At 41.5% G+C, this 19,152-nt stretch overlaps 1 protein-coding gene across 3 annotated transcripts in view; it reads right to left on the bottom strand.

The window, feature by feature from the left end:
* The window catches only part of MTM1 (myotubularin 1), a 108,154-nt gene that overhangs the window by 45,542 nt on the left and 43,460 nt on the right, over positions 1-19,152 (bottom strand). For all 3 annotated transcript variants that reach the window (XM_009198429.3, XM_009198431.2, XM_003918407.3), the window contains exons 5-6: positions 13,218-13,328; positions 8,413-8,514 (exon numbers count right to left, since the gene is read on the bottom strand). In XM_009198429.3, coding sequence (XP_009196693.1) covers positions 8,413-8,514; positions 13,218-13,328 — 213 coding nt within the window. The remainder of the gene's footprint in view (positions 1-8,412; positions 8,515-13,217; positions 13,329-19,152) is intronic.

A 19,152-nucleotide genomic window follows, 5' to 3' on the forward strand; every position in this document is an offset into this window, starting at 1 on the left:
AAAGCACCACTTTGAAAGGAAGGGGTGGGATAGTTGAGAGTCAAACGATAGTGCAGTTGAAAAGCATATGGTCTAACAGATTACCAAGTTTTCTAACTTGTAGGGCCTTGGGTCATTTTCAGAAGAATCATTCCACTCCAGTGAGCGGGCTAGAAGTCTGGTTGCAATGAGTTATGGAGTGAGTGGATGCGGGCAGGGAATTCTATGCTTCTGACCATAGACAGCAATGCTACAGGAGACCAGGTGAAATGTCAGTTCCAGAGGACGGGCAATACGGAGAAGAACCAAGCACATTTCAAGGCTGAGAGGGAGAAGGTGGTGGAGACAGAGAGATCAATGAGAATAGAGGACCAAGTCTTAGAGGAGGCAGGAAGGAAGGAGACTTAAAAGCATAACTAGTATGTCAATTTGCCAAGTTAACTGTTGATTCAAGAAAAAAAAGTCCTGCCCAAAAAGGAAACAGAAAACCAAGAAATAACTTTTAGTCATCAGGCCACATCTAGGCTAAAAGCATGTGTATATGCACTTCATTTCAGTGTCCCTGTGAAAATGAGCTGTTTCTCTTTATGTAGTAATTCCATAATCAGCCCAGAAAGTAAGGGTCCACTAAATTTAAGCTTCGTTTAAAATTTCAAAGCAATTTATAAAAATTTCCACATTTCTGAGGCACAAAATAAAACATCCTATGTTGGCCAGGCGCGGTGGCTCACGCCTATAATCCCAGCACTTTGGGAGGCTGAGGTGGGTGGATCACGAGGTCAAGAGATTGAGACCATCTTAAAACGGTGAAACCCCGTCTCTACTAAAAATACAAAAATTAGCCGGGCCTGGTGGTATGCGCCTGTAGTTCCAGCTACTCGGGAGACTGAGGCAGGAGAAGTGCTTGAACTGGGGAGGTGGAGGCTGCAGTGAGCCGAGATCGTGCCTCATGCCACTGCACTCCAGCCTGGTGACAGAGCAAGACTCCGTCTAAAACAAACAAACAAACAAACAAACAAACAAAGAAAAAACCATCCTATGTCCTATGTTAATTCTCCATTCACAGGATCGTTTATAGGATCATTTATACCTGTCGTTCAAATGATCATAAAAGATATATACCTCCATAATGCACTCTACTAACTTTTATGACGATTTTTTTACAAGTAAGCACAATTGGAGTAGAGCAAGAGAGGACACAGGGTAGATATGGTAGTGTTTAAGCCATATGGCAGGGCTTGATGTGGTTCACCAAAGCTAGGCAAAAATAAACAAGCAGCAAAGACTATGAAAACCAAAGGCAGCTGTAATAAACACCTGCAAATGCTGATGAGCGCTGCTCACAAAGGTGCTGCTGCTGTTTGGAAGAGCTTGCTTCCATCCTTTGCATGCAGTCTAATGCACTACACCAGCAGTCCTCAGAAGGCTGCTGGTCTCCACAGCAAAGGTCGTGCAACCCAGCTGCTTCTCTCCTGAAATTAGAGCTAGCAAGAGCAAGTTCCCTCACCTGTGTATTTTCTGACTGACATAAGAAGGTCAAATATCTCCCACCACACACACGAAAACAAATTTTTCGCAACTATATGACTGCTAATCAGTTCATAGAATAACAGAAGTATTGTGATGCTAAAGAGCTTAATGCAGAATGTCAAAGAAGAGTGGCAAGTGCAAAAACATAAACTTGAATGAGCCATGTTTCCCTAAAAGTAGTAAGCCTGAGCAGGGTCAAAAGATGGAAAGAAAAACATGGAAAACCATTTCTGAAGAATTCTTTTCATACGTATCACTGCCCCCCATATCTCACCCTTCTAGGTCAGCTGCTTTCTGGATTTAATGCTCTGACTTTCAAAGAGTCCTTTCTCAGGGTACAACCAATGGTTTGTTAATAAGAATACTAATCTATATACAGCATCTTTCTTTTAAAGAGCTTAAAGTGCCCCACATGTTATCATGTTCACTTTATTCATAGTCTTGGGCAAAAGTGTGCTGGGTAATCATCCTTATTCTCTACACCTGCTGGGAAAACAGCACACTAAGAACAGAACTGACATTTATTGGGTACTTATTGCATGCCAGGCAGCGTCGTAAGTACTTTACATTTAATCCTCACAAAACCCCAACGGGGTAGAGACTGTTATTATCTCCATTACAGATGAGAACACAGAAGTGCATAAACATTATGTGACTTCCAAGGTCACCAAGCAGGTAAGTGACTGAGCTGGATTCAGACACAGACCACTGGACTCCAATGGCACATGCTTGTTACCACACACCAGAAGGGCTCTGTAAACATGTGCCTTCACAGGGTCTCCCCAACGGTGGCTGCTATGAGCCTGGCACCTGGGTCTCAGGCTTCATTTCTTCTAGCCCTAGACTTCCTTTATGTGAGTCTATATCCCATGAGTTTATTCATAAACTCTAAACCTTCACTTAAAATTCAAGAAAATCCATGTGCGCCTATTGCTGTAAAGGTAGATTTAAGTGACTATATTAACACCTACAACAACTTAAAGTGCATGTTATTCTACATATTCTACCATTACCTAAAATGGTGTTTTTCAAACTTTTTGGACCACGATTAACGGTAAGCAGTGCACTTCAACACCATGACCCAGTACACACATACACTGGAGAGAAATGTTTCACGAAGACACACTCATCCATATTATGTGTTATGTTCTTAATATATTCTATTCTATTTAAAAATGCTGGCTGCAACCTAATGAATTGATTTTATGACTCACTGATAGGTTAGGACTGACAGTTTAAAAAACTCTCATCTAATATGTGTATTACCTCTGATTATCCCATCTGAGTAAAAAATGAGCAAACGAAGAAAATCAATAAAAGAACAACTTTGCCAATGAACATATCACCCCAATAATCAAACTCTTTATCTTTCTGTAGCCCTATCAGGCTCTGTTCAGTTATACATGATTTTAATTTCTGCCTTAAAAAAATCACCATACTATCAAAAACACTGACACTTCTTATTAAAATATATCATTTACCTATAACTAGTATTGAGCTGCATGGAATTTATGAGAATTCAGTACAATTTCTAGTGTTTGAAAAGCAAAGCAAATAGATTTTAAAAAAGAAAATAAATGAATAAATTTCTATTTTTGGCCAAAATAGAAATGTTACTAAAAAAAAAAGTGTGCATCTTACCAGATTGACATAACACAGAAACAATGAAGTTAATGGTTTGGGGTGAACTCTGTGTTGCCGAACAGCTCAAGTTCAATTCAAAGTGTAAGCCATGACTTGAAAACATGGAGTGGTGAAAATACTAATGGGACAGGAGGCCAGAGAGAGCCAAAGGGGTGGTCTGAAATGAAAAAGCCCACTCATGGTGTATTCATGACCTGGCCAGAGTCAGGACCCAGCTTGCTTGGCCTCCAGACACCATTTCACAGATGCAACAGCAAGTTCACTTCTGACTTCAAATGCCAATAAAAATCACCAAGATAATCTGCAGCTGGCTGAACAGTTCCAGTAATATTAACAAAGTAATCTTTTTCGAGCAGGGGCCCTTTGTATTGCTCAAGGCAATGGGGCTTATGTTACCTCTAGGAAAGCCCTTTTTGGCACACTCCCACATTCCCCACCGTGACAGTTAGGAAACTTTTCTTCCCCTCCTGTCTCAGAAAAATAACGGTCCCTCCTCCTTTCCCAAACTGCCCCACAAACTGGGCTGGGTCCCATCCCCCTCTGCCTTCTTCAGGATCCTGCTCAAGAAAAGATCCCTTCTCTCTCGTGCCTTGAGAAGAGACAAGATTTCTTTCCACAAATATATTCATTTTCCTTTTTCAAATTCTAAGGTAAAAACATTCTTCCCTCAACATGCCTGCTACTCTTTTTTAAACCAAGTATGCTTCCTTTAAACACCTGCAAACTGGTGTTTGTTCCCTTCACCCTGAGATCATTTTCTGAGATTCATAAAAGTTAAAAAAAAAAATATATATATATATATATATATATCAGGCACTGGACCAGGCACTAGAGTTGCAAAGATAATAAAAGGAGGTCCCGACTTTAAGCAGGTCACAGTTAGGAGGTCAGCTCCCCAGGGAGCTTGTGATCCATCTCCCTGGCTCTCCCAGCACTGACACCCATGACATCCTGTTAATCCTTTCCAGGCTCTTCCCTTGCCTCTGCAACCATTCAGTTTGCTGGGTCCTTTCCTATCTTCGCTCCCTAAAAGATGGCCTCTCCCAAGATTCTGGTTCGGGACTTCTCTATTACGTACCAGGATTACTTTACCAGGGCCCCACAAAGGGGCTTCAGAGGGGCCCGACGTCCTCTAAAATTTTAGGTAAGGTTTTGTATATGACTGCATATTTGAGGGGAAGAGAAGCTATAATTTACTTCGTATTCTCAAAGGAGCCCATAACTTCAAATGACTTAAGAACCTATTCCAAATCTACATCTCCAGACTCTTTTCTGAGGGGCAGGCCTTCAGTGGCTTGCTGTCAATTCTGTCAAAATACATGAAATGCTATGTGTCCAAAACAGAATTCATTGTTCCTCCCCCTTCCCCTTTCTTCTACCTGTTTCTGCAAATAAAATCTTTTTCTGACTTTCCTACTCTGTGGACAGTGCCCTACCCTCATCACTCAAGTTCCAGACCTCAGAAGTCCTTCACTGGAAATTGAATCCATCCTTCAAGGCCCTACACTAACAACTATCAATTCCATGCAGGCTTTTCCAATTTTGGTTAGATGTGGTCTCTTCTTCCTGTGAGTCCCCAGTGGATTTCCTTTGCGTTTCTCTTGCACAACTGAATGTATACTATCTTATATTGGGGCTAACCATATTTGTCACATCACTACTGTTTGGCTGTCACATCCCTCAGTGGGACCAGGTACCACTCATCCTACACACTACTTATCCTTGAATGCCCCCACTGCATCCTGACACTATCCAACACAAGACATGAAATGAACTTGACTGATGAAACAGTTGCACATGTGGACTTGAGTATCAGGGACTGCTATTCCAAAAGCAGGTTCAAGGGCTGATCTGTTTCAATCTGTATCTTGTATTATATTGGTGACTGGCAAATGTTTTTAAGGATGACTTTCAGTGATCAAAACCTAAGATAATGTCATTTTCCAAAACTTCAGATGAGCAATTCAGTTGACCTTTTTTTTTTTTTTTTTTTTTTTTTTGGCAGTTTGTTACTTTATTGACTTCCTAAAACAAGAAGCAGGGATTCTCAGCACAGGTATGAAAAATATGGCCAAGTACCACAGACTTGAGAAATCAAGCCCTCTGTGGATGACTCCAATAATAGCAACAGAGATTTCTAGGTTTTGGTGTTAGATTTGCAATATTCAGAAACATCCATCTCATTTGTTTCCATATAGTGATTTTTCCTTCCTTTCTACTAAACCTGAGTTCAAGAAAAAAGCCATCATTACAAAACTCCCATGCAGATGCCACTGTGCTGACAGTAGAGAGAGAAATAAAGGCTGATCCCTGCCTTGATAAGCTCATAATTTATCAGGCAGTGGTAGGAGGAGGTAGGAGGCAGTTATGACAAAATTATTTCATAAGGCACACTGAGATAAGTGCTCTGATAGAGGAACTTGCAAAGACTAACAATTGAGAGGTAAGATGAACTCTCACTGGGGGCACACACATATGGCCTGGAAAAGGACAGAGGACAGATTAAGATGTTGAAGTCTGAGTGTGTGGAAGATGGGTATGCAAGAGACGAGGGGATTGCAGGTAAAGGGGATAGCAAAATCTGAACCAAGAAGGTACTGTGTGTGCTAGGAGAGCATAGGGCAGCCTTGTGCAGCTGCAGTGTAGGGCACAAGCTATGAAAAGTAACTGGGGGTTTTTTGGGGGGTAGAAGGTGACACAGTAACATGATCATATTTAAAAACAAAACAACAACTGACAGCATTGTGTAGGATTAGCTGGAAGCGGAAGAAACTGAAAGAAGGGAAGCCAGTTTGGAAGTATGGATTAAGGTAGGAAGCATAAGTGGAAATGACAGGAAATAGCTGGGTATTGCTACTAAGTAGAACTTACAGGATTCAGAACTGATGTGCCTATGGGAGGAATAGCAGGGGAGGAATTGAAAAGCTGATTTCAAGTTATCAAACCTAAACAACTGGGGATCCTCAAACTTGCGGGACATATAGGATGAAAGGTGGGTTTCATGAACTGCAAAGAGGTTAGGGCAACAACGAGTTTGTGATTCTATCTTTTTTTTTTTTTTTTTGAGATGGAGCTTTGCTTTTGTCACCCAGGCTGGAGTACAATGGCACGATCTCAGCTCACTGCAACCTCTGCCTCCCGGGTTCAAGCAATTGTCCTGCCTCAGACTCCTGAGTAGCTGGGATTACAGGTGCCCAGCACCACACTCAGCTAATTTTTAAAAAATATTTTTAGTAGAACAGGGTTTCACCATGTTGGCCAGGATGGTCTCGAACTCCTTACCTCAAGTGATCCACCCACCTTGGCCTCCCAAAGTGCTGGGATTACAGGCGTGAGCCACCGTGCCAGCTGAGCTTGTGATTCTCAGACTCTCAGAGGAAGGAATTTGAGGGTTAGACTCACTGGACTCACTCAAGGACAGTATCAGGGTTAGATCTGAAGTCATCTACATAGCAGTGACGACTTTAAACAAAACCATCAGGGCAAAGTTAAGGCAAGAAGAGAAGAGGGATGAGAGTGAAGAGATATTTACATTTAAGGAAAAGACAGAGGTAATGGAGACTGGAAAGGAACAATCAAGATGGTGCAGGAATACAGAAACCAAGACTTTCAAGAAGACGGTGGTCAAAATGGTTGAATACCGGGGAAGAGATCAAACAGAATGAGATGGAAATGAGCCATTAGATTTGGCCAGTAATGAGCTCCATACTGGAATGGGTTGGAGGAATGAATGCACTGGAGACGAGGATAGGCTAGAATATTCTTTCCAGAAGTTTGGCAATGAAGTGAAAGATGGGACAGTAGTATAAGGGGAAAGCCGGTCCAGCACTTGACTTTTTTAGGGGAGTATATCCTAGAAGAAACAGAAGATACCAGAGAAAGGGGATGTCCGATGAAGCAAGATCTTGCAGGAGACAGACTGGGTCTTCAGCTCCTTCAAACCTGCCATTCTGTCAATTTCTGATAATTTAGGGCCAGATATGCATAAATCAAGACAGAACACATTTCCTAATTGAACTTTCATCAATTAGACTCAAATTCTCACTTTCATAATAATTAAGAAGATGTGTTCCCATCAGACTCTCTTTTTATGCTAATAGAATTAAAAACTCTAATATAGACATATTTTTAAAAATCACATATTTAATCAGAAACTTAGAAAAGGCTGAAAATAGATTCAATTATGAGATGAGCACATTTGTTCCCAAGCATTACAGTTTCATCTGTGTTCAACACATGCCTCTTCTACTTCAGGGTCCCTTCCATCACCTTGGGTTTAGTCTGCAGTATGATCATCCTATACTTAAGATAAAGGCATTTATACAGTATATGTTGTAAATAATTATTTCCTCACTTTCCCCTTAGCAGGTATTTGCATCTAAGTTCAAGTCAAACTGACGAGGAAGATAGGGGTTAGAAGATTCGAGCAAGGCACGGCAGTAAAAAAGGAGGTAAGGCTGAGGCAGGATATAAAGAAATATCGTTCTAAGAGCAAAACTCATAGAAAGGCTTATTTCAGTCATGCAGTAAGAGTAAGGTTACTCCAGTAGTTTGGTGAAGAGGAAGGAAAAGTTTTAGGTACATATACTGAATCACCTTTGGACTAAGTCAGAGATTACAACTAATTAAATGTATAATAAATTGGTCCTGCCAATTACATACTAAATGCGATCAAATGACATTTGAAAGGTTATTCTTTTCAAAAGTAAACCTGCCCCTATTCAGCTATTGGTACAGTACCTACACCACACATCTATATTTGCTCAAATGGCATTTAGACTCAGAGAGTTTGTTCCCATTTACAACTGGAGCCACAAAAGCCTGACACTCATTGCTTATTAGCTCCAAAGGTGAAAGCAATGAACTCTGGGATATGACCTCACAGTGTCGCACTCAGCCACCCGAGTCCGCCTCACTATCGCCTACATTTTCAGGCGGGATGGCCAAGACTGAGGGCACACTCGGGGTTGGAAGAGCACAAGGTGCCCTTGGTGAAGCTCCCAGGCTCATGCAGGGCTCTTGCCAGCCTCCAGGGCTTTGTGTTTCAGTCACCTGGGGCGATCCATCCCACGCAGACTGACAGGGGAGAGGCCTATTCCCTCTGGAAATGATGAAATTATTTAATAAACACCCCCGCAGACACATCACACTGGGAAACACAACACAGACAGTAAAAGAAAGAGGATCCCAGCTCGCGGGCAGTTTTCACAGAGGAGGCACTGAGAACCTTCCCACGCTGAGGAGCGCGCTGGAATTTACCAGACTGTGAGCCAGGGGAAACGCGTATCTCGTGAGGATCTCAAACATATCTCTTCTGCTGTGGCCTTCCTGTTTCAAAGCGAACCTCAGGTTTCTCATGTCCTGGGGGCAAAGGAGAAGTATGACAGTTCAGTCTTCAAAGAAAGTCATGTTAATTAGCAAGAAATCTTCCATTCAATTAAGGGAGAAGATTCACTTACCTAAAAGGCCAATTAATCTAAATTACAAAAATTGCTTTGTTTTATATGCTAATTTGATATATCTGGCCTAAGAACACCTGAAAATATTTCCATCATAGCCATGAATGTCAAGACAAGATAAAGCAACTAGCACTATGGGAGAAGATAGAGCCAAAATTCATTTTTTTTTTTTTTTTTTTTTTTTTTTTTTTTGAGACGGAGTTCCCGCTGTGCCTCAGGCTGGAGTGCAGTGGCTTATCTCGGCTCACTGTAAAGCTCCGGCCCCAGGTTCATGTCATCTTCCTGCCTCAGCCTCCGAGTAGCTTGGACTACAGGCGTCACACCACGCCCGGCTAGCTTGTATTTTTAGTAGACGGGTTTCACCATGTTAGCCAGATGGTTCCCTGACCCTGACCTCGTGATCCCCGCCTCGCCTCCCAAAGTGCTGGGATTACAGGCTTGAGCCACTGCCTCGCCTAAAATTCATTTTTAAAAAGGAAAACCAAACCTGCCTTTGCACAACATCTATTATGATCCATTTACTTTCACTGGGTTCTTATATTTAACATCTATTATGGTCCATCTACTTTCACTGATTTCTGAGGTATTTTTTAATTTTTTAAAATTTATTTTATTTTACTTATTTTTTGAGATGTAGTCTCTTGTGGCCCAGGCTGGAGTGCAGTGGCATGATCTTGGCTCACTGCAACCTCCGCCTCCTGGGTTCAAGGGATTCTCGTGCCTCAGCCTCCTGAGTAGCTGGAACTACAGGCACACACCACCACGCCCAACTAATTTTTTGTATTTTTAGTAGAGATTGGGTTTCTCCATGTTGGCCAGGCTGGTCTCAAACTCCTGACCTCAGGTGATCTGCCTGCCTCGGCCTCCCAAAGTGCCAGGATTACAGGTGTCAGCCACCACACCCAGCCCTGATATTTTTTTAATTATAAAACTATTTTATTCAAACAACCCTTCTAAAGAGTACCTGCTATCAAATATAATCTCAACATTGTCAAACATGTCATTAAAATAAAGAAGCTCTCTTCCTAAATGACATTTTAAGCTCTCATGCAAGTAATATATTTTTATTCTACAATTTTACCTTCACAGAGTTCCATATAAGTCACATTAAAGTAGCCCATATTAGTAGTAACTATACTTCTGGGAACTAAAAATAAACATCAAAACCAGATTTTAAAGGTAGCTTCCAATACATATCTGTTTAATAAGCAGGAAAACTTTCTTTTAAACCAAATCCAAAACAAATAAGCTCCTTTAAATGTCAATTTGTATTATATATACAGATACAACATTCTATCTTATTTTCAAGACTGGAGTTTTTTTAAGGTTGTCTCTTTAAAAAAAATCACTTACAGTGCTGTGACTGAGTGATAGCTCTGCACTGGAACCCTACGCTCTGCAGTGCACTTTCAACTTTAATTGCAGATAAAGGAGTGCTATGCTGGACCATGGAGCCACTTCAGGAGTGGTACAGACCTAGTTGTTGCCCTCTTGGATATCACAATCTTCATTTTTTTTCTAGGTGCTTTTTCCTTCCTTATCTCAAGAGTACTCTTAACGCTTCCCGAGTCTTCAGTCTGAAGGACCAGCACAGGCTATGGCCTTCACAAGACATCTCCAAACACAAATAGCAGCAAATAAAGTATGAAGAACTAAAGTCTGAGACCACTCATAAAGAACTTGAGATTGAGCACTCTGTACACAGATGACATCTACTAGGCCTTGCCAGCTCCAAGATTCTGTGCTTTTTTAAAAAGCATGTCACAGAATAAAGTCCAACAATCCATTCATATCAGCTCCCAAGAAAATTGGGATACTAGTTATTGGTTCGTGATGCAATGAATAGTTAAATAAGGGGAATAATCATTTCAATGGGATGATATGCATTAAAAGGGTTTACGACCAGTCACAAGTGCAATACTAGAGAGTTGAGTACTCTCAGGGCTCAGGCCCTGTGAGGAACTTTCTTCCTAACAGCCGCAAGTCGGATGGTAACTCTGTAACATCATTCTCTTCACTGCTTGGCCAGAAATTAGACCATCTCTACATGAATATTTATTCTGATCTATCAGTGATTCAAACAGCTACTTTTAATGTGCCAAAGCACAAGTGATTCAAGTAACTTCTTTTTGCCATCTGATTAAGATGCAATTAAAGACAGAATATTATTTCTTGCCAACAAAACTGAAGTAGAAAAGGCAAATGACTCGCAGGCGGCAGATCACCAAATCTGTAACAGAAATAGGAGCACAGACTAACTGTAAGTTCCACCTGGTCTCCTCAGAGTTTGACTCATCAGGGAAAGATCCACATGGGCTAAGAGTCTCCCAGTCAGACCCTCAGCCATTTTAACAGCCGGGTCATATGGTGATGTTCCAAGCCTCACTATAGTAAGAGTTGAAGAATACATACCCCTGCTGCAACGACTCTGAAGAATTGATTTATTGAGGCGTCATTTCTAAAGAAACAACACACATCACTGCTCACTTCAAAATGCCACACTATGTCTTTAAGGCGAGTACATGGGAGTGAGGTGGGGAAAGAAAGAGAAGGCTTTGTGGTGGTATGGTTTTACTTTACTTTTTTTTGTTGTTTGTTTGAAAGACTCCACACAGGCACCAGGGGCTAGTATGGGGCCTGCAGGGTAAGAATTTGCATATTCAGAACTACCTTTCTCCTGCTGCTGGACAACATCCTCTGGGACTTGTATCTACTGTGGGAAAGTTGCTACTGGCAAGCAGAAATCTCTATGTGCATTGCTGGCATAGCCAAATCTACAGGAGTTGTAACTACTTGTTTCAGGAGAGAAATGCGGTTCTATCATGGTTATTGAATGCAGGCAAAAGTTGACCTATAAGAGACAGGACAGTGAGTCTTTTATCTCACTGCAGCAGATTTCCTTTATATCAATGTCAGGTTTGTTACTGAGAAAATGGAATATGACTCTGTGACGTCAGTGTTTCTGGGGAGATAATTTAGTTAAAAGGTTGTGCTACAACATTGTTCTATGCCATCACCTTTGGGCTCATGCTAACTCCAAAAAATATACATATGTAACATTTCAGAATTATGCTTGGTGAGTTGTTCCTACGCCTTTTGTTCTTAAATAGTCAGGGGTGAAAATGTGCTTTGTCTCATTAATTTTGGGGGGATTGATATTTAAGTACTAGTTTTTCCTATTATAAGGCAGAAAATAGGGTTTTTTAAACCCTGTAAGAATGAAAGTCACCTCAAAACTGTCAATATAGCAACCCCATTTTCCCTTGAGTACTCTAATATTAAACACTCTACTCCCATAAATCCTTTTATGCAAAATACAAAAGCCTTCCTTCAAAGTAAATTCCCATGTTTCTAGGCCCCAAAGGGTAGACAGTAGCTGGGATAATGGATAAAGCATTAAGGTAGCTTGAATTAAAACACCACCAAAAAAAGCTGAGGTGGATGGTAGTGGTGACTTTCAGTTAAGATTTAATAATGGCATTATCCTTTAGTTTCTGATAGAAAAAACAAGTCTTGATCTTTTATAAACTGGAAAGAAAAACACCATATTGTGGCATAATCCGAATATAAACACACGATGTTGGTTTTGAGAAATTGCAGCGTATGAGACTAGGAAAAGGAGACTTAGTGTTTGGTTCCGGCTCTTGCGCTGGCTCCCTAGGCAACCCAAGACAAGTAATCTCAGATAGCAAAGGCCTCACTTCTCTATCAATAGAATGAACAACTTGAATTGGCTAAGGGCCAGCAAAATTCAGCCCAGGTCTTCAAATTAAGACTGGTTTTTTGTTGTTGTTGTTGTTGTTGTTGTTTGTAACACTTCAAAGGGGTTGAAAAAACAACACACAAAGAAGAATACACAACAGAAATCCGATGTGGCTCACAAAACCTAAAATATTTGCCACTGAGCCCTTCACAGAAAACGTCTGCAAAGCCCTGCACTGGACTGGTGGTTCACAGTCACCCGAGACACCTGAACACATCCCCAGCTTCTGGGTCCCAGCCTTCAGAAATTATCTTAGCAAAGTTACCCAACTCTTTGGAGCCTCAGGCTCCCCATCTACAACATGCCCATCTCAGAGGGTTACACTTGAGAATCAAATGCAAAGCACCTAGCATGTGTTTGGATGGACACAAATGCTCAATACATGGTTACTATCATAGCAAAATGTACCTCGGAAAATAACCTAAACAAAAGTTACGAAGGTTATTAGAGGTAAGGACACATCCTGTTAACAGAGGGCAAAATCTGTTCTATTCCTCCTTCCTTCATGGTAACACATGACATGAAGGGGCACCAGGAGCAAGCTAGAGCAAAAACTAAAGTGGTTTAAGAAATTTTATCTATCAAGTTCTCTTCCCACTCAGTCAAGCTAACAAACTGACCAGTTCCTGGAGTCCTTGTATTTGGTGATTGCAGTGGGTCCCTCACGTGGGCACTATTTCCCAGGCACTTTTGAAAAGCTTGTTCTTAAGGGAAGAACCACTTTCAGGGCCTTAGATGAACATGAGATCTTGATTTTTTTTTTCAAATCCACATTAATTTTCTACTATCATTCAACATTAACGTGCCTTGTTCTTTGCATAAGAAAGTATCGAATCTCTTACTTTACAAGTAATATCTAGACCATAGGAATTTTCTCCTCTACTTGTTGCGCCTCCCATTTTTTCAATTCTTGAGATCACACCCAGAGGAACATCAAGTATTAGAGCAGAATCCTGTAATGGACAAAAATACAATAGTCAGTATTTCTGTCAGAATAATTAAAACATCAAAAAACATATAAAAACAACCATATGCTTTCAGGGTGATTTTACCTTGGCCCTTTTAGCACTTTATGAACAAAAATATGATACAGATCACACATGACAGAGCAAGCATTAAAACAGTCAATTATGCAATCAAAATGCATCCCCAAACATTTGCCATTGTGCACTGCCTCCGGAGTCAAGAGTAAACTCCTAGGTACACATTCCCAGGATATCCGTGATGTCACTTCTAGCCTGTTTCGTAGGATTCTCTCCCACAATATTCTGCACTCCAACTAAGTAAACTTCTTCATTCTTCAGATGCTTCATCCACGATCAGGCCATGTGCTTTGCTCAGGGTGTTCCCTTTGCCTAGAATGATCTATCTTTCCCAACTACCAAAATTCTCCCCATGACTTTTGCCTTGGCTCAGCAAGCATCACCTCTAATGAGGCCTTGCTTCCCAGTTAGATCAGGCAGAGTTCATCACTTTTTCCTCGGAAGTTCCACAGCACTTGATTCAGACTGCTGTTAATCACTTGCTTCACTCTGCCTTGTTACCACAAATTTACACATCTGTATTCCCCCACTAGAAACCAAGCATCTGGAAATGGTGCTTGTCTCTGGCATGGGTGCACTTCCCAAAGCAGAAGCACAGCAAGGCTTCTCCATCATTTGCTATCCAACGCTGGGTGCAAGTGGTCTAGAAGACTGCTGGCATAATGAAATCATGTTAGTCAAGTAATAGCACATTCATCACCAGGAGATCATCACAGCAGCTGCCATGTAGGAAATACCTCTCTTCTGTGCCAGGTACTACAACAGGGGCTTTGCACACATCATCTCATTTTATCCTCACAACCATTCCAGGACATAGGTGAAGTATCCCTGTTTCCTGAGTTTTTCAAAGCTTCAATAACTTGTTTAGTAAGTATATGGCAGGGTGGACATTCAAGGCAATGCCAGAAAACACACATTAAAAGCGCCATAAATATCGTCCTACTCTTTGATCCAATAATTTTGCTACTAAGAACTTATGGCTATCACTTAACAAAAGGAAGATGTTCAATGGAGCTAGAGGTAGATAACAGGGTAGAAAAAACTATAGTCAACTTGATGGAACAAGTATACACACAGCTATTAAAATAATTATGGTACATGGAAAAATAAGTTTAAGTGGGAAAAAGCAGCATACAACATATGTGGTGACTACAATAACATGAAATATCTATCTACAGGGACAAAGACATGAAGGGCTACACCATTTTTAATCCAAAATTTTCTTTCATGCTGTGACAGATGAGTTTGAAAAATAAAGAAAAAAATTTTTAAGGGGTATTTGATTTTTTGTTCTTTAAAAACCTTTTGGGGCTACAAATAGTTTTTCTTTTCTTTTCTTTTTTTTTTTTTAACAGATAGGTTCTTGCTCTGTTGCTCAAGCTGGAGTACAGTGGCTCACTGAAGCCTCGACGTCCCAGTCTCAAGGGATCCTCCCACCTCAGCCTCCCAAGTACCTGAGACCATAGGCACACACCACCAGCCACAGCCTTTTTTTTTTTTTTTTTTTTTTTTTTTTTTTTAAAAAGATGGAGTCTCACTCTGTCACCCAGGCTGGAGTGTAGTGGCACGATCTCAGCTCACTGCAACCTCCGCCTCCTGAGTTCAAGCAATTCTCCTGCCTCAGCCTCCTGAGTAGCTGGGATTACAGGCATGTGCCACCATGCCTGGCTAATTTTTGTATTTTTAGTAGAGACGGCGTTTTGCCATGTTGGCCAGGCTGGTCTCAAACCCCTGACCTCAGGTGATCCACCCACCTCAGCCTCCCAAAGTTCTAGGATTATAGGCATGAGCCACCATGCCCAGCCAAAATTTTTTAAAGTTTTTTGTAGAGACAGGGTCTTACTGTGTTGTCCAGGCTAGTCTCAAACTCTTGGGCTCAAGTGATCCTCCCACATCAGCCTCCCGAGTAGCTGGGAGTAGCTGAGACCACAGATGCATGCCACCATGCCCAGCTAATTATTTTGTATTTTTTGTAGAGATGGGGGCCTCAGCATGTTGTCCAGGCTGGTCTCAAACTCCTGGGCTCAAGCAATCCTCCTGCCTTGGCCTCCCAAAGTATTGGGATTACATGTGTGAGCCACTGCTTCCAGCCTTTTATATTAAAATACAATACAGAAAATAAGCAGTTATTCATAAAATATAAATACAGCTCATGCTTTATCTAGAAATTCAAAAAGTGTAAAGCTGTGAGCATCTGTACCATGGAATACCACTCAGCAAGAAAAATGAATGAACTATGGATACATGGAACCTGGAAGAATCTTAAGGGCATCATGTGGAATGAAAATCGCCAATCTTTTTTTTTTTTTTTTGAGACAGGACCTCACTTGTGTCACCCAGGCTGAAGTGCAGTGGTGTGATCTCAATGCAACCTCAACCTCCCTGGGCTCAGGTATACCTCTCACCTCCGCCTCCCAAGTAGCTGGGACTACAAGTACGTGCCACCACGCCTGGCTAATTTTTGTACTTTTGTAGAGAAGGGGTTTCACCATGTGGCCCAGGCTGGTCTCAAACTTCTGAGGCTCAAGCCATCCACCTGCCTCAGCCTCCCAGAGTGCTGGGATTACAGGCATGGGCCACCACACTTGGCCGAGAAATGCCAATCTTAAAAGGTCAAGTGTTATGTGATTCCTTTTATATAATGTGCTTGAAATGACAAAATTATAGAGAGGGAGCCCAGAGAAGTAGTTGCAGAGGTTGAGGGGAGGCATAGTGTGACTCTAGAGGGGCAGCATGAGCGAGTTCTTTTGTGGTGACAGAACAGTTCCATATCTTGATTATTGATGGTGATTACCTGGGATCAAATGCTACAGAACTGTGCGTAAAAGCACACAAAAAATGAGTGTATGGAAAACACTGCTGAAATCCAAGTATGGTCAGTCTAGTTGTGCCAGTCCACTTCCTGGTTTTGATAAAGGGCTGTAGTTATCGCAGGGAACTCAGTAATAAGTGTAAAGGACCTCTTCTATTTTTGCAAGTTCTATGAGCTCATAATTATTTCAAAATAAAAAAGCAAAAAAGTGTATGAGTATAATTATCATAATGTAGAGAAAATAGTACAAGCTCTTAGGTGGACAAAACTGGCTCAATCTGAATCCTGACATTCACTAGCTGATAACAGTGGCGAGTTACTATCGCTCAGTCACATTTATCTGAAAGTAGGGATGATTACAGAAAATGAGTTTAAAGTACCTCGCGTCATGCCTGATGACAGTAGCTAGAAAACAATGGAAGTTATTATTATTATGGCAAAGAATATCTTAGTACTTGGAAGATGTAATTGTGCTCTTTAAATACAGTGGATCAGTATGCTCTAGCAAGCATCTAACAGATCTTACTGTTTGTACCTATAAGGAGGAATGTCACGGGGTAAGACACCTCATGACATGACTGAAACCTAAATGCCCAAAGAGAAAAATACCACTCAGTAACAGTATATGTATATAAGCAGCATATTATCATGTATTTACTTATCAATACAGTACAGTTATTTAAAACATAGTATCAGTCTGTTATGCTTAGATATACTATATTGAGATTTGAGTGTCTGTGAACTGTATTCTTAAATGTCAAATTTATACCTAAAATACATAGAATAGACACTAAATAAGTCTGACACTCTAGTATCAACATGGAAGCAAGGATGTTTTAAAAAAGCAGAAGAATTAAAAGTGAGGTAACGCCTTGCTACTCTTTGTCTCTGCACAGAGGAAATTTTATAGCTCAAAGAGCCCTGGCGCTACACAGAAAAAAGAAAACAGGACGCTGAGGAGAACCAGCCAGCTTCTGACCAAAGGCACCCACCGTCTAATGACGCTACTTGCCACATTCTCCCTGTATGACACATTCAAGATCAGATAACCCAGCAGGCCAAACTGGAAGATCCAGGAATAGGCAAATTAGTTGAACTCTCTGGATACCTGAGTCATCAGTATCTAAATATCATTAAATATTTAAGGATTTTCAAAGGCCCATTCTAACTCAAAAGTCTGTGCCTTGTACTTCTATCTACCTAAAATAATTGAGATGTAAATATGTTAAATAAGCTAAAACAATGCATATTCTCTCTCTTTCTCTCTGTCTCTCTCATACACTAAGTAACAGAAACTCTACTGAGCCCTAGGCTAGGGTTCATGAAGTTAAGATGCAGAGTTGCCCGCATGGAGTTCAGGGCCTAGCTCTATCTGGGAGATAAGACACATGGACTCAAGTAACTACAATGCCAGGTTGCTAGTGCCAAGAGCCATAGGAAAAGTCCACAAAGTGGAATGGGAGATCAGAGGAGGGCAAGTCATATCTGATGATTAGATAGCATGAAGGTTCTGTGGCAATGACTACATTAAAAATGATCCTTAAAGGATGGATCAAAAGCAACTGGAGACTGGCATTTGAGAAACAAGTAAGAGTCATATCAGCTGCACATGTGGGAAAAGCATGGGGAGTTTATTTAAAAAAAAAAAATGTAGGCCAGGTTTCAGTGACGGTGATGGGAACTTCCTGGGGAGTACTGTAGGGCTAGGATCAGGGAGACTGAGATCTAAAGGATGCTTCTGGAGAACAGGAATGCCACCATCAAATGGTGTTTTACGAAGATTCATCTAGCAGCACTGAGAACTCTGGACTAGCAAGAAGTGGGCTACAGCCATTCCTCAAAACCATGAAAGCTGATACTTGAGTACAAGTGAGAGGCTATGAGGATCTGGAAGTGGAGAGGGACCGAGGTAGAAAGCAAAAGAGACTAGCCACTGGGGAAGACTCAAAGATGAATCAGCTTTAGGCCAAGATCTCTGGGATAAACAGTGGTGGTACCAGCAAAAGATGTGAAGAACACAGGAGGGGGTTTTAGAGAAAGATGAACATGGCCAATTTTAGAAACTCTGGGTTTGAGATTATGATAAATGAACCAAGTACAGATATCCAGGAGATGGCTGGATATAAAGAACTGACGAGATCCTAAGGGCATCTCGAACTCAAAATGTCCAGAACTAAATACAGTTCTCTCTCCAAACTACATTATTCTCCAAAGTTCCCTATCTTAGTGGCTGGTTACAAAAGCTAGAAACCTAGGAGTCACCCCGGTATCCCCCTCTCTACTATCCTTAAGCCAGTCTCCCATGTCTGCCTCTTAAATCAGTCTCAACTCTGCTAACCACTCCAATTCTATCAGCAACTTCTCCAGGCCACTGCCGTAGGTGCAGTGGTCTCTGTATCTACTATCGCTCCCCCTACAGTACCCAGGGTGATCTTTTAGAAGAGCACATCTGATGCTATCATTCCTTGGCTCACACCACTTCGAAAGTGGTGTGAAAAGCTTCAAAAGCTTCTCATTGCTGAACTCTAAAAACCCAAATCCTGGCCGGGCACAGTGGCTCACACCTGTAATCCCAGCACTTTGGGAGGCCGAGGTGGGCAGATCACCTGAGGTCAGGACTTCGAGACCAGCCTGGCCAACATGGTGAAACCCCGTCTCTACTAAAAATACAAAAATCAGCTGGGTGTGGTGGCAGGCGCCTGTAATCCCAGCTACTCGGGAGGCTGAGGCAGAAGAATCACTTGAACCCGGGAGGCGAAGGTTGCAGTGAGCCGAGATTGTGCCACTGCACTCCAGCCTGGGGGACAAGAGCAAGACTTTGTCTCAAAGTATGCTCCATCTTTATAATCAACAAAAGAACCATCAAATTGAAAAGGATTCAAGAATTTTTGGGTAACACGCTGCCTGAAGAACTGAATCACT

This window comes from Papio anubis, chromosome X (genome assembly GCF_008728515.1).
Source record: "Papio anubis isolate 15944 chromosome X, Panubis1.0, whole genome shotgun sequence".
In the NCBI taxonomy this organism is placed as follows: Eukaryota; Metazoa; Chordata; class Mammalia; order Primates; family Cercopithecidae; genus Papio; species Papio anubis.